This window comes from Lissotriton helveticus, chromosome 11 (genome assembly GCF_964261635.1).
Source record: "Lissotriton helveticus chromosome 11, aLisHel1.1, whole genome shotgun sequence".
Taxonomy (NCBI): domain Eukaryota; kingdom Metazoa; phylum Chordata; class Amphibia; order Caudata; family Salamandridae; genus Lissotriton; species Lissotriton helveticus.
This window is the reverse complement of record NC_136072.1, coordinates 164,575,841-164,588,319: the sequence shown is the minus strand read 5'-3', so window position 1 is coordinate 164,588,319 and position 12,479 is coordinate 164,575,841. Positions and strand designations below refer to the sequence as shown.

The 12,479-nt window shown below is 45.3% G+C and overlaps 1 protein-coding gene across 2 annotated transcripts in view; it reads left to right on the top strand.

The window, feature by feature from the left end:
* The first annotated feature begins 420 nt into the window (after positions 1-420).
* The window catches only part of TMEM44 (transmembrane protein 44), a 193,534-nt gene continuing 181,475 nt past the window's right edge, over positions 421-12,479 (top strand). Inside the window, exon 1 of one of the 2 annotated variants that reach the window (XM_078666270.1) lies at positions 421-1,951. In XM_078666270.1, the coding sequence (XP_078522396.1) occupies positions 1,770-1,951 (182 nt within the window). In that variant the 5' untranslated portion in view covers positions 421-1,769. The remainder of the gene's footprint in view (positions 1,952-12,479) is intronic. The other variant, XM_078666271.1, reaches the window with a different exon arrangement.

Below are 12,479 nucleotides of genomic sequence, written 5' to 3'. Positions count from 1 at the left end.
ATTCGTTGTATCATCATATATTCACATCTAATATGCTTCCATTTTGCATTATATTACTGCAGTTTTTGTTTGCTTTTCTTTATCTAACATCTACTAAATGCGTTTGTCACAGGAATGTATCCCACCTTAATTTAATGACAGGTTAACTGAAGCTTGCACATGGTATAGTGGTGCTAAATGGTGTCGAAATACTGAACAGATATGTAATGTAAAAATCAACAAAAAATATATATATTTAAAAATGTATGTAACTGAAACGAGACAAGACGCGGTACCTGTTTGGCCGGAAGTAGTCGCTGTAATTGCAAAAAGTGCCATAAAAATGTCAGCCGGTTAATGTTTATGATAAACTGTTTACCTAAGCCCACGTGTTTCGGAATGAAGGAGTCTGTGTCTTGGGCTGGGAGAGGCAGTCTTGCACTTAGAGAGTGTAGGCAGCGCCCTCGCCTTCAGGGACATGTTTGCACAGCAGGAGGGGGCGCTGTCTCACCGCCCTGGCCACTTATCCACCCAGCCCGGGATACATTTTTACGGCTCGGCAGGTGCGGTGAAGTGAAGGAATGCGGTTCCACCAGCTCACTGAGGTGAGGAGTGAAGGCAGCGACTTCCCGCTCTGTGCCACTGGAGGAGGGGTGGAGGGCAGACCCACACGAGGAAACCAGCTGAACTGTGAAGGAAGGAACACGGCTCGGCTGCTAAAGAGCTGCTAAAGTGGCCTCACCGCCGTGGAACACTTTTCAACCATCCCTGGCATTTTAGCCAATACTTACGGGGGTATTTGAGCAAATGCTGAAAGTGAAACTACAATTCCCAGAATGCAACGTGCGGATTGCTAACAAGCACAGGTGCGGCTCGTTGGCCGAGAATCTGAACAGCTGTTAAGAGGTTTTTAGTCCCTCCAAACTCCCAGGATTCGCCTGCGACAGAAGAGCTGTGTTAGAAAGCAACCCTTTAGAAGCTGAGAGCAGCAGGAGTTCCGGTGACTGGACTGGGAGGGGCGGCGAGTCCCAGCCTGCTGGCCCGTGAGCCGAGCTGCTTCTTGGACACCTGTGTTCACAGGCATATCCGGCATCTCCGAGGAGGACTGCAGCCCAGCTTCCTGGACATCCTACTTCTCTCGCTGTTGCATTCCTCAGGTGCCCGCAATATGCGTGACTCTGCGTTGGGACTATAAGTAACCTGCGTGACTTTGCCGTTGGGACAATCTGCAACCCGCAGGACTCTGCTCTTCTTGTAAGTGCGCGACTACTGTGTGACAATTTCCAGATACTCAGAAAAGAACAGATCGAAACTTTTAAAAAGCAAATATTGGTTTCTACTCGTGCAACACAGCGCCTAGAAGCACGGGCACCAGCTACAATTCTCTGCTCTGTAACATCTGAAAAACAGCACCTTGCAACATGGCCATCAGTAGCTCCGCACACACAAAGCGGAGTCACGCGTGGATGGCGAGGTGCTAACAGCACAAGTTAACCATATGTCCAAGCCTTCGCGACTTAGTGCCTAGAAGAACCACACGGGACACTGGTGATTGTTGTTAAAGGAATGGTACCAGCAGCTTTTCACTAATTGGGAACCCCCAAGCCAAAGACATGAACTCAGCACCTAGAAGCCTTGGTATCAACAACTGAGCACTTTACTGGCAGGTGCATGAATAGCAACGTAGTGCCTAGAGGCTAGAGCACTAGAAGCAGTGTGCCTGCATGTCGCGGTTACCCTCGTGCAAACAGCAGCGAACATCAAAAACTTGGTAATATAAGGGTTCAGCAATGGGTCTCTCACCAACGGGTCCCCCCGAAAATGGAACGGAGGCGGCCCGAGGACAGCAGCTTGTAACCCTGGCGCTTTGGAACTGGGACTATCTGACCAAGTGCTTCGCAGATGACAAAGTGTGCTTGTCGTTCGGCCTCTGGGCGCTGGCCTCCCTGCTGTGGATCACCTCGCATGCACTGTAAATATATATCCTTATTATGGCCGTGCACGGGGCCGCACAAGCCCCTTTTCTTCTCGCGCGTGGTTTTGAAAGCAATCATGACACGTCTGCTGTGGGGTGCAATGGTGTGTTGTGTTAGGGGAACATCCTTTTCAACGCAACTTTTACAACGAAGTACCTTTACGACGCAACCATTACAACGCAACTTTTACAACGACTTGCGCTGGGGGGCGCGCTAGGATAGGGAATAGTTTCCAACACCTTCCCTACTATCCACGGGGACTGGAGTTGGAATAGTAAATTAAACTATTCACTATCCAGCGCCCCCCAACGCAAGTCGTTGTTACGACTTGCGTTGTAAAACTTGCGTCGTAAAGGCATGCGTTGTAAAAGCATGCGTTGAAACGTCATACATCCGTTGTGGGACAGCCAGAGGGGAATCTCTAACACTATTTTTACTGTTGGAGGGTGTGGCGGAGTCTGGTTGACTGTAAGTAATCCACTAATGCATAAATGCAGGTCCACCGGAATTATGCGGCTGGGGAGGACAAATTATGTGGCAAGAAAGGGCATGTTATGTGGCATAATGCGGCGCATCTTGTGATACTATTACCTCCTTGGTTTGTAATTTTTTAACGTTAACGCTATCTTGGCCAAAGTTTCACCTCATTAGTACCAGTTTGACACCCAAATACAGCAAAAAGCAACAGAAAGGTGACCTGTCAACCTTTGCAAAGGGCCTTCCACTGCAGAGCGACCTGTGTCACCGCATTCTTAGCGACTTTTGATCCTTCTGAGGTAGAAACAATCTTGTCAAATCCTATGATTAGGCAGTAGATGATGGATTGTGTTGCAAGTGAAGCAAATCCATAATTAGGCAGAAAAGTCGCAGCCACAAAATCGAATTATTCCAGTGAACCCTGCAAAATTGCTGGGTTATGGTCACTCCCAGCTAACACTGCCTAACACAGACTTACAACATATTAGCATAGACACTGTTTAGGTTGTGGCAGGGCTTTAAATAGAATGAAAAAACTGGGGGTCTCTCAAAGGGCGTGGCCTATGTAATTAAGGGCTTGGCTTAAAAACAGGTAAGCTAAAAATCCGTGCTTAGTATATTGTATGTGTAATTATATAGCGCTTACTACCCCTGACGAGGCGTCTAAGCGCCATATTGTGCCTGCCTGACTGGTATTTTGCTGCTTCTGTATGGTACAAGTAACATTACACCTACAACAAGCCAGGACTATTGGCTTTGTCAATGGTTGTTAGTTGCGTAAGATAAATAAGCGACAAATACAGATTTGTTGTATGTAATATTGAAAATGCTTCAGCTCTGAAATGATGAGACTGAAAGCACTATAAGGAGTCTGAAGTTACATCAAAGGCAGTGAAGCAGGGCCGGATTGGTCGCAGCGGGCACCAGGCTTTTCTCGTGGGCCGCTAGGGTGGGGGCCGTTTTTGTTACTGGGTGTTGGCAATATCAGCTCCCTGTAACAAAATCAGCCGAAACCGGCCCTCGCAAACTGCTCAGCTGCACCCCACCTCAACCCAGGGGGGGGTAGCCGAGCAATTTGCCAGGGCCGGTTTCGGTTCCCAGTCTGGCCCTGCAGTGAAGGGTGGTACTGCCGCTGAGGTAAGATTTTTTTCCACCCTGAGGGTGAGGACAAACATGGAGGGCCCGATAGGGACCCATCTCAGCACCTGCTTTTTAGAGCTGCCGGTGCTGAGCACCGCAAAAAGAACAATTGATGGACGGAATGCTGAACAATGTCAAAAATTTACCCCACTACAGAGATCTGGGCCTAAATCCTTCGTTTTTTGCACTCCATGCCTTTTCAGAACCCGGCCCACTTAAAACCCTGGTTGTGGTGCAAAAGCCAAATGTCATTGCGCCACAAAGCGCCAGAAAACTGATAAGTCAATGGGGAGTGTCTGGGGTGGAAACAGGGCACCCCCCCCCCCCAGGGATTCTATGCAAAGTCAGATCATCTAAAGGCACGCAAAGTAGTGCGACCTCAGTTTGAGTACAATCCAAGCATTCAATTAAAACCGAGTTAAACAATTGGCAGTGGTGAAAATTGAGTCATTTTCATAACTCATTTGTGGAAAGTGACACTTGGAATGCATTTTACAGTTGGGTGATTGTGCTCTGAGATTTGTAACTTGTAGGGCGTGCCTCATGCACCAAAGTAACATAGGACTTCACTTTTTTTTTTGCCTGTGCACCATAATGCTAAAAAATAGCTTAGTGTCCGGCACTCAAGGCTTTCTCTGTAAAAGCTTGTCTGAGCATGTGTGAGAAGTGTCTGTTGCGCGCGAGGGCCACTTTGGTGCGGTCATCATGTTTTGGGACTCGGCGCTTAGCAGTGTAATGGATGAAGAAGTGTGAGAGGTGCCCAGTGTATGGTTTTCAGTGAGCTGGACGCTTTTAGCAGCTCTGAAGGTCTCTTTATGATATTTCTTACGTTCATAGTCCACTTAGCTGGTTACTGCACAGGGTTGTGCAGTCTCTGAGATATTATGTTTGAAGTTTATTGTCCTGAGCAGGCATAGGGAAAAAGGGGGAAATGATGGAGAGATCAGCAGGGATTATTTATTTATTTATTTTGAGAGTTTTATATAGCGCTGGCTAGACCCGGAGGTATCAGCGCACTATACATAAGGTTCCACAGAAATTACAAAATTACATCAGTTACAAGTTACATTAGTTACTACAAAAACATTTCAAGAGAGTAGAAGACGAAATAAATGGAGCTTAGAAGGGTAAGGGGGTAGGGTTAAGGGGTAGGAGTTAGATAGGATGGAGAGACGAAGGAGAGTCTGCCCAAAGTCCGGCCCGGTAGTTGACGGCCGAGGGGGAAGTCCACAGCCCCTCTCCTCTTTAGCTAATGGGTAGCTCCACCGGGCATCAGCCAAACCGCTAGGTCTAAATGGGAAAATAATTTTGCTAATATTATCCCAAATCTGATCATCCTTGTGAGAGGCCAAGCAGTGGCCATTGTATGTAGATAGTCGGGACCTGCAGTGGTGGACAGTGCTCAGTTGGCCAGTGACGTGTGACAGATCTCTTCAGTTATTCCGTGCCTTATCAGTCGGTATTCGGTGGTATTGCTATGGACTAATCCACTACTGAGTGATGGATATGATCTGTAGCAGTTTTGTCTTAAGTGAGTGTAAGAGTGTCAGGCAGTAGAAAGTCTTATGAGGCAGCCTGTATGAACTACAGTCAACTGTCGGAGTGCTGAGTGTTACGGTACTAGGTTCTGGATGGGTTATATATTGTAATGTGACTCTATTATAGAGCACTTGCTACCCTTGATGAGGCATCGTTGTGCTGTACGCTGTGCAACATTTTCCTCGAGGTCCCAGAGTTATGGATTTCTTTTTTGTGGTAGTTTTAGTCGGTAATTGGAATTACGCATGTGCTCTACAACAGATTGATGCTAGCAAGTGAATAAGTGCGCTACACAGAGGCGTAGCAAGGGGGGATGGTCCACCTCGGGTGGAAATAGTTTTGGGGGCAGCGGCACCCCGCTCTTAACTGCAGCCGTTGCAGGGTGGAAAAAACTCAGGAATTGCCAGCCCCCTCCCACTCCTACATGCGGCCACCGCTGGGCGGACAACATGCGGACCGCCATGGGCGGCAAAAGGTCTAGCTACCTAGCTACACCACTGGTGCTACGGCGTATAGGAGTGCTTTTGGGATGCTTCAGGTTATTTGAGCAAGTTTGTTTCTATGATCAATGGATACAAGTACAAAGGGTTGGCCCGATGCTCTAACATCATTTTTGTCGATTAAAGTCTTCTAAGTGTCTGTAAGGTCTTATTTGGTAAAGGACGTCTTTTAGATACATTTGTATTGAACCCCCAGATTTAGGGTTGTGTCAAGTATGGAGCTCAAGGGTTTAGCTCAGTCAATAATTTGGGGTTTAAAAGAATTTAACCAGCTATCACTGCAATGGCATGTCCTGTTTGGTAGGAGGAAAATAAATTCCGTTGTGGCGTCCTTTATCCTTAAGTGCCTCCTCTTCTTTGCATTGTATTGTAATGACATTTATACAACACATGCTATTCACGGCGATGCATTGAAGTGCTTTACGTTAAGCAGCGTGCTTCTCCAGAGCCCAAGGTTAGTAGTGAATCCAGTGGTTATTGCTTGTTGTTGGATACTGGGATTAGTCTCGTGCTCCAGTGTTGGATTTTTCAAAGTCAGTTTTTCAGGATATCTGGTTTTGTCTTGAGAGATTTTTGATGTAAAGAAGTATGAACCATGTGTCTTGTAAAACATTGATGCTCAGTTCTTTCAAGAATTTGTCCAGAGCGTGTCAAAGTTGAAGAGTACTTGGCAGCGAATGGCGAGGGCGTGAGAAATAGTTAACTCGGGGTACGAGTTGTAGTTTCTTGAGATAACTATAACTGCTGAATTTCTATGGTTTTATGTGTGTAAATTAGAACCTACCTATCTCGAGTGAAATTACACCCGACCACTGTGCACTGTTGCAAAACTCTGTTGACAGAGTTTTGCAACAGTGCACAGTGGTCGGGTGTAATTTCACTCGAGATAGGTTGGTTTAAGTGGGCACGTGAGGGCAAACGTGCTACCATTGTTGCACGCATAGATAAAGTATCTTTCTAAAAATTCTAAAAATTTACGAAACAAGGTGAAAAAGGTGTGCTTCTCCTATCTAAATTCATTAAATTAGAACCTAACCATAACATCCCTGTAAGCTTTGATTTTTTTTCCAGCAAATTTCTAGGATTTCAATAATATAAAGTAATATTTAATTGCCATATGTTAGTCCAACTTCTGCAGTGCACGCCAGTTGGTAATTATATATAATTTCTGTTTGCAAAAATGAATGGGAGAGGATGTGGTGTAACGGTTAGAGCTTCCAATTTTGAATCTGGGGAACCAGGTTCGAGTCTGCATGTTGGCTCAACATCCAGTGTTTCTGGGCAAATCACTTAAGCTCCCTGTGCCCAGCAAAAAAAACTAATGTGTTCTTGTGTAATGTACCTGGTGCTCATGTAAAGCGCTCCAAAACCTTCGGTCAAGCTTGCGCTATATAAAAACTGGAAAAAAAATAATAGTTGTGTTCAATAGGAGATGTAGGACTAAACCAATTTTAGGACACTTACTTTTAAGCCGATTCTTCCATTTAGAGTCTTTAGGCGAATGTCATGGTTGACAGTGTCAAAGGCTGATAAAAAGAGGAGTAGTATTAGGAGGCAATTTTCATTGTTGTCAACAGGTTTCAGGGTGGCTGGATTAGTCCTGTGGCCTGAGTAGAAACCAGATTGTTAATTTCCCAAATTGGCTAGATTAAAAAAAAAAAAGACTTGAGCTATGTTGTAAAACAGCTTGAAATCTATTTAACTATGAAAGGTATGTCTGTGAGGAGGTCGGAATTTTCCACTTTCAATATGTCTGCTGGTGCTTTATTAAAGGGGTTTTACAAGACCAGGTTTTAGAGGATCGGCAACGAACCGGTTTTTAGTGAAGATTTAAATATTTTCAACTAGGTGGAAGCCAACGTTGGTCTGATTTTCTTTGCCAGGTTAGGGTGTGGATAGTGTGTTGTTTGAATTATTTAGGGCAGTGTGAATGTCTTCTAATTGAAATGCAGATAGGGGTCAAAATTCTGATCATGAGGCCAGATCTCTCCTTGATAAAGGAAAACTTAAACATTCTATGCTGGCCAAGAGGAGCTGCTGTTCAATGTTTGTGATTTTTATTTGAAAAAAAGGGGCACATTCTATGTAACTCGCTTCATGCATGTTTTTTTTTATGTGAATGGAAGCACCAATGAAACATTAACCTTCCCTGAACACATTTGGATTAATTTATTTAGGGTCCCAGTCCTCCTGACCAGATGGAAAGTACCAGAGTAGAATATGAAAAGCCTCTTAAAGAACTCCGGTTAGAGCCCACAGCATCTTCTGACCTTGGGTTTCGGTGAGGATTGGCTCAATGATGAAGGGGAGAGGATGTGGCCTAACGGCTAGGGCAATCAACCTTGAAGTTGGGGAACCGGGTTCGAGTTGCGACAAGCACGCTCAACATTCTGTGATTCTGGGCAAAGCACTTAATCTCCCCGTACCTAACAAAAAAATGAATATGTCCGTCTGTATCGCAGCTGGTGCTCATGTAGAGCGCTCTGATACCTTCCGGTCGATTTCACGCTATATAAAACAAAAATTCCGCTTCGGTGGATGAAGGCCTTCATCCTGTTTATGAGAAATCACTACATGTTCACACCTAGACCAAAGACACCCCTACTTTAGAATAGTTTTTACAATTTAACGGGAGTGCTAAGATTTATGTAATCGAGAACATATTGGAAGCACTGGGTTATGGAATTATCCAAGTAGGAACAGGTCAGGGAGGTAGTACTACTAACTACCCTAGCTGTTACTGCATATAGTATATCAACTATCTCTGACATTTGTGATGGCTGATTTGCAGTTTAAGGGAGCACATCTCAAGTTGATGAGGGCTTCTGGGTTTTTATTGTTGGTTTTTTTGGGGATGGTGTTGGGATTAAAATAATGTTATGATGGTTGGAAGCTAAAATCATTTTTGGCTGGTTTTGTCTTAGTCTGATGAGCGATGTGATCCACCTATAGGGTTGAAATGTAAGGTCTTTGTGGCAGTGTCTTATTCATATTTTGTTGATAAGGGTGTTTTCTTGTTGTTGAAATTCCTTATTGCCCCTAACACCATCTGTTTGTTGTGGGACGGTGTGTGGGCAGGGCTGTTTGACCTCCCGATATCTTGTCCTCTCCAGCACTGCCTTTGTGGCCTGGTATTACCATTCAATAGGTTTTAGGGCATTCACACACTTGGCAAGGTTAAGGTAGCCAAAGTAAGATGGTGGGTAGGTGCAACCTGCTTAACCCTCCTGAGTGTGAGGGTGAAAGTATATCCCATGACTCTCGTTATCCCTTTCCGTGGAAACATCCCCAGGGTGCACTCAAATGAAAAAATTAATTGAAGTTCGAACAAGTATTTTACAGGTTTTTCTTCAGTCTGATTTATTCATATCTTTTTATCTTCAAATGATAATTCTTTCCATCATATGTTTCGAATGTTATGCCCAATGCATTTCGGGCCGTGCCCTTCTTCAGGTGAGTTAATTTCTGCAATCATTAAACACAAAGCAACAATTTTTTAGTTGTATGCTGGTACCATCTTTGTACACAATTATCTGTATATAGAATTGTTGAATGAATGGTGGAATACCTGATATCCCCAGTGTATTAACGAATGTCCGAGTGGGGCATTCGTTATTACACTGGGGATGAAAGGAATTCCACCATTCATTCAACGATGATATATTCAGATAACTGAGTACAAAGATGGTACCAGCAAACAACAAAAAATGTGTTGCTTTGTGTTTAATGATTGCAGAAAATAACTCCCCTGAAGAAGGGCAAGGCCCGAAATGCATTGGGCATAACATTCAAAACATATGATGGAAAGAATTATAAATAAATGCCAGCATTTGTAAAGCGCACAGCTACCTCCGACAGAGGTGTCCCGGCGCTGGGGGCCGTCTGGTAGATTAAGCAAGCTATTGCCTAGAGTCACATGGCGCTGGGATAAGTTGCCACCGGAGCCGGGGATCGAACCGTGAACCCTGTGGTCCGGAGTCAGGCACCCTGGCCGCTACGCCACACCCCTTCCCTATTATCATTTGAAGATAAAAAGATTTGAATAATTCAGACTGAAGGAAAAACCTGTAAAATACTCGTTTGAACTTTAATGAATTTTTTCATTTGAGTGCACCCTGGGGACTTTTCCACGGAGAGGGATAACGCGAGTTCCGGTATTCCCATTCCCATCAGTACTTGTGTGTTCTTAGCAGGGTTCCCACAACCTTGCTCTATCTCTACAGCTGTCTCAGTGTCTCTACTCCTATCTTAGTGTGGAAGGAGGATTGTGGATCTGCGGTCTGAAGGCCAGAACCGCAGAATTTGAAACTGAGAAACCAGGTTCGAGTACAAGTCTCAGCGCAACAGGTTGTGATTCTTGACAAATCAATCTCCACACGCCTTTGAAATCAAGGTACCATTTATTCTGATGGTCTTGTAAAGAGCTCTAATGTTCTTGTGCCAAGTTTGCACTATAAAGATAACTGCATAACGCGCTTACTACTCCCACAGTTACCCGTTTGCACTAGTCAGTTTGACAGCAGACCCTTGGGAAACCTTTCAGGTTCTACTCTTGAGGCTGCGTCATATAGTTTGGGGCACTCTTGGACACCTTACCTTAGTCTACCAGTGTACTTTACGATTGTAGAATGAACACCCAATTGTGTCCCCATTGCCTGTACAAAGTTTGACATCTCGGAAGCCTTGTTGCTCCTTCCCCTGCATATATTGCATGTGGCCAGGTAGGTGGTGTGAGTAAGATTCCTGTATCCACTCCTGTCTGAAATGTGGAAGAGTGTGTGGTGCCAGGCTGTTCTCACTCCTGAAAACACAGGTGCATTTTTCTTCCATGTAAATGGCCTCTTTTATGGGATATGCCAAAGTGTATTTCAGCTCTCCCAGTCCCCATCGTTCCATCCAACCCTTCCTCATGACTCTTCCAGTCTGTCGCGCCTTCATTCCGTTGCATCTCTTCTTCAGCCTGAAAGTCCTCTCTTTGATCAACAAGCAGTCTTTTGAGTCTCCCAAATTCCTTATCGTCCCCTCCAATGGTAGATTGAGAATCCCTTCTTTACTTTCCTTACTGCCCTCGGCTAACCTTCCCATACTGAAACAAGGCCACAGGTCCCTCCTCTAATGTCCATAGGTAGATATTAACGCATCAACATTAACTATTTAACTATCACATCTCAATACCCAGATTGGTCCATCGTCAGCTGCATCTTCCTTTCTTTTTGCCATTTTTTTGGGCCTTGATCATCAAAGTTGTACCTCCCTTAATACCTCTGATGTGTGCCCCCAGAGTGTTTTTCCTTTCAATCCACTCCCACTGTTTCCCTCTAATTATATGTTCAGTGATAAGCCAATTCTCTGTTCGCGACTGCGAAAACATTTCCCACCTCATACAAGGTACCGTGTCCAGTTTATCATGTCTGTGCACTTGCTTCCCAGATGAAATGAAAGGCTGGTGAGCCAGATTTAAAGCTCCCTGTGGTTATGATAAGTCTGTCCTGACTATGACGTCAATGAGGGCTGATCTACAACAGCCGGGTCTTTTCCACTAGTTTGCTTTCAAGCCATGGGCAAAATTGTCCCAATACTGATGGCCCCAAGGCATGTCTCTCTTTATTTGCAGCCTCCTGGGACCGGTTTTCAGGGTATCACCCCTCATCAGCCAGATAGCTTGAATTCAGTGGCACAACAAACAAAGGACCCATGTCTGGGCATACCCTGGCCACCCTAAGGCCAATTTAGCAACACAAGTTGATGGACGGAGTGCTGAAACTTTTCAGACACTCACCCCTTGTCACTGATCTGGATTAAATCAATTACGCTTTTGCTTGCCATGCCACCCCTGTTCGGACACAGCCATATGCAAATCAGTCTTGACCCTGCTCCCCATGGGAACAGTCCTGCCCGAACTGGACACAGCCTTGCCCAGTGGCTAGACAGGAATGTGCATGCGGTCCCCTCTACCCAGTTAGAGGGCAGCCGAGGTGACTGCCAACTATACCTATTTCACCCAGATATTCCCAGCCTCCCAAGTGGATCAGGATGCTGAACCCTTAATCTCATGAGTTGGGGGCTCATGTTCTCCCAAAGAAAGGGGTTAAAGAAATGTGTGGTCAGTGCAATGCCGGACTGGAAACAGAAACCGGCCCTGGCAAACTGCTCAGCCGGCCCCCCTGGGGGTGAGGAGGAGGGTGCGGCTGAGCTGTTTCTCGGGTGATTTTGTTACAGGGGGATGGTATTGTAGGACCCCAGTAACAAAAACGCCCCCCTAGGGCCTAAAACCGGTCCCCATCCTGGTGGCCCACCGGGGAAACGCCCAGGGCCTGCTAAGGCCAGTCCGGCACTGGGTCAGCGGACAATTGACTCAATTCTTAAGCCATGTAGGAGGTCAAGACATTTTCTACCAGGGCCTCTCTTGCTCCCCAGGAAAACACCACCTGCGGGCACCCGCTCTCACAGTGAGAAAAGGAAGCTCTGATGGAATATCCAGATTTCTGTAGTTCTGCCTTGTATGTAGTGATTGTGCCTTCCGTCTGTATATTTGAGTCGTAATAGGTGTGTAACTAGGTGAAGCTTCTGCTTTGCACATGGCTCAAACAATTTTTCCTTGTTTGCGTTTTTAGTGGTTGTTATTTTTGCATTAAGTTATGTTCGATATTTATTACATTTATTTGTGCTTGTATTTCCATGCACTTGGCAATTTCATTGTTATAGGTGCTTTGTACAATAGCCTTGCAACTTTGCATGTAGGATATTGCTTTTCTCTTTCCAAGCTCGTAGAATGCATAATATCCCTTTGGACTGTACCATTTATGCTGCGTGCCCTTGGATGACGTGTCTGGCACGTTGAAGGATGCAATGAGAAGGGCAGAGGCGT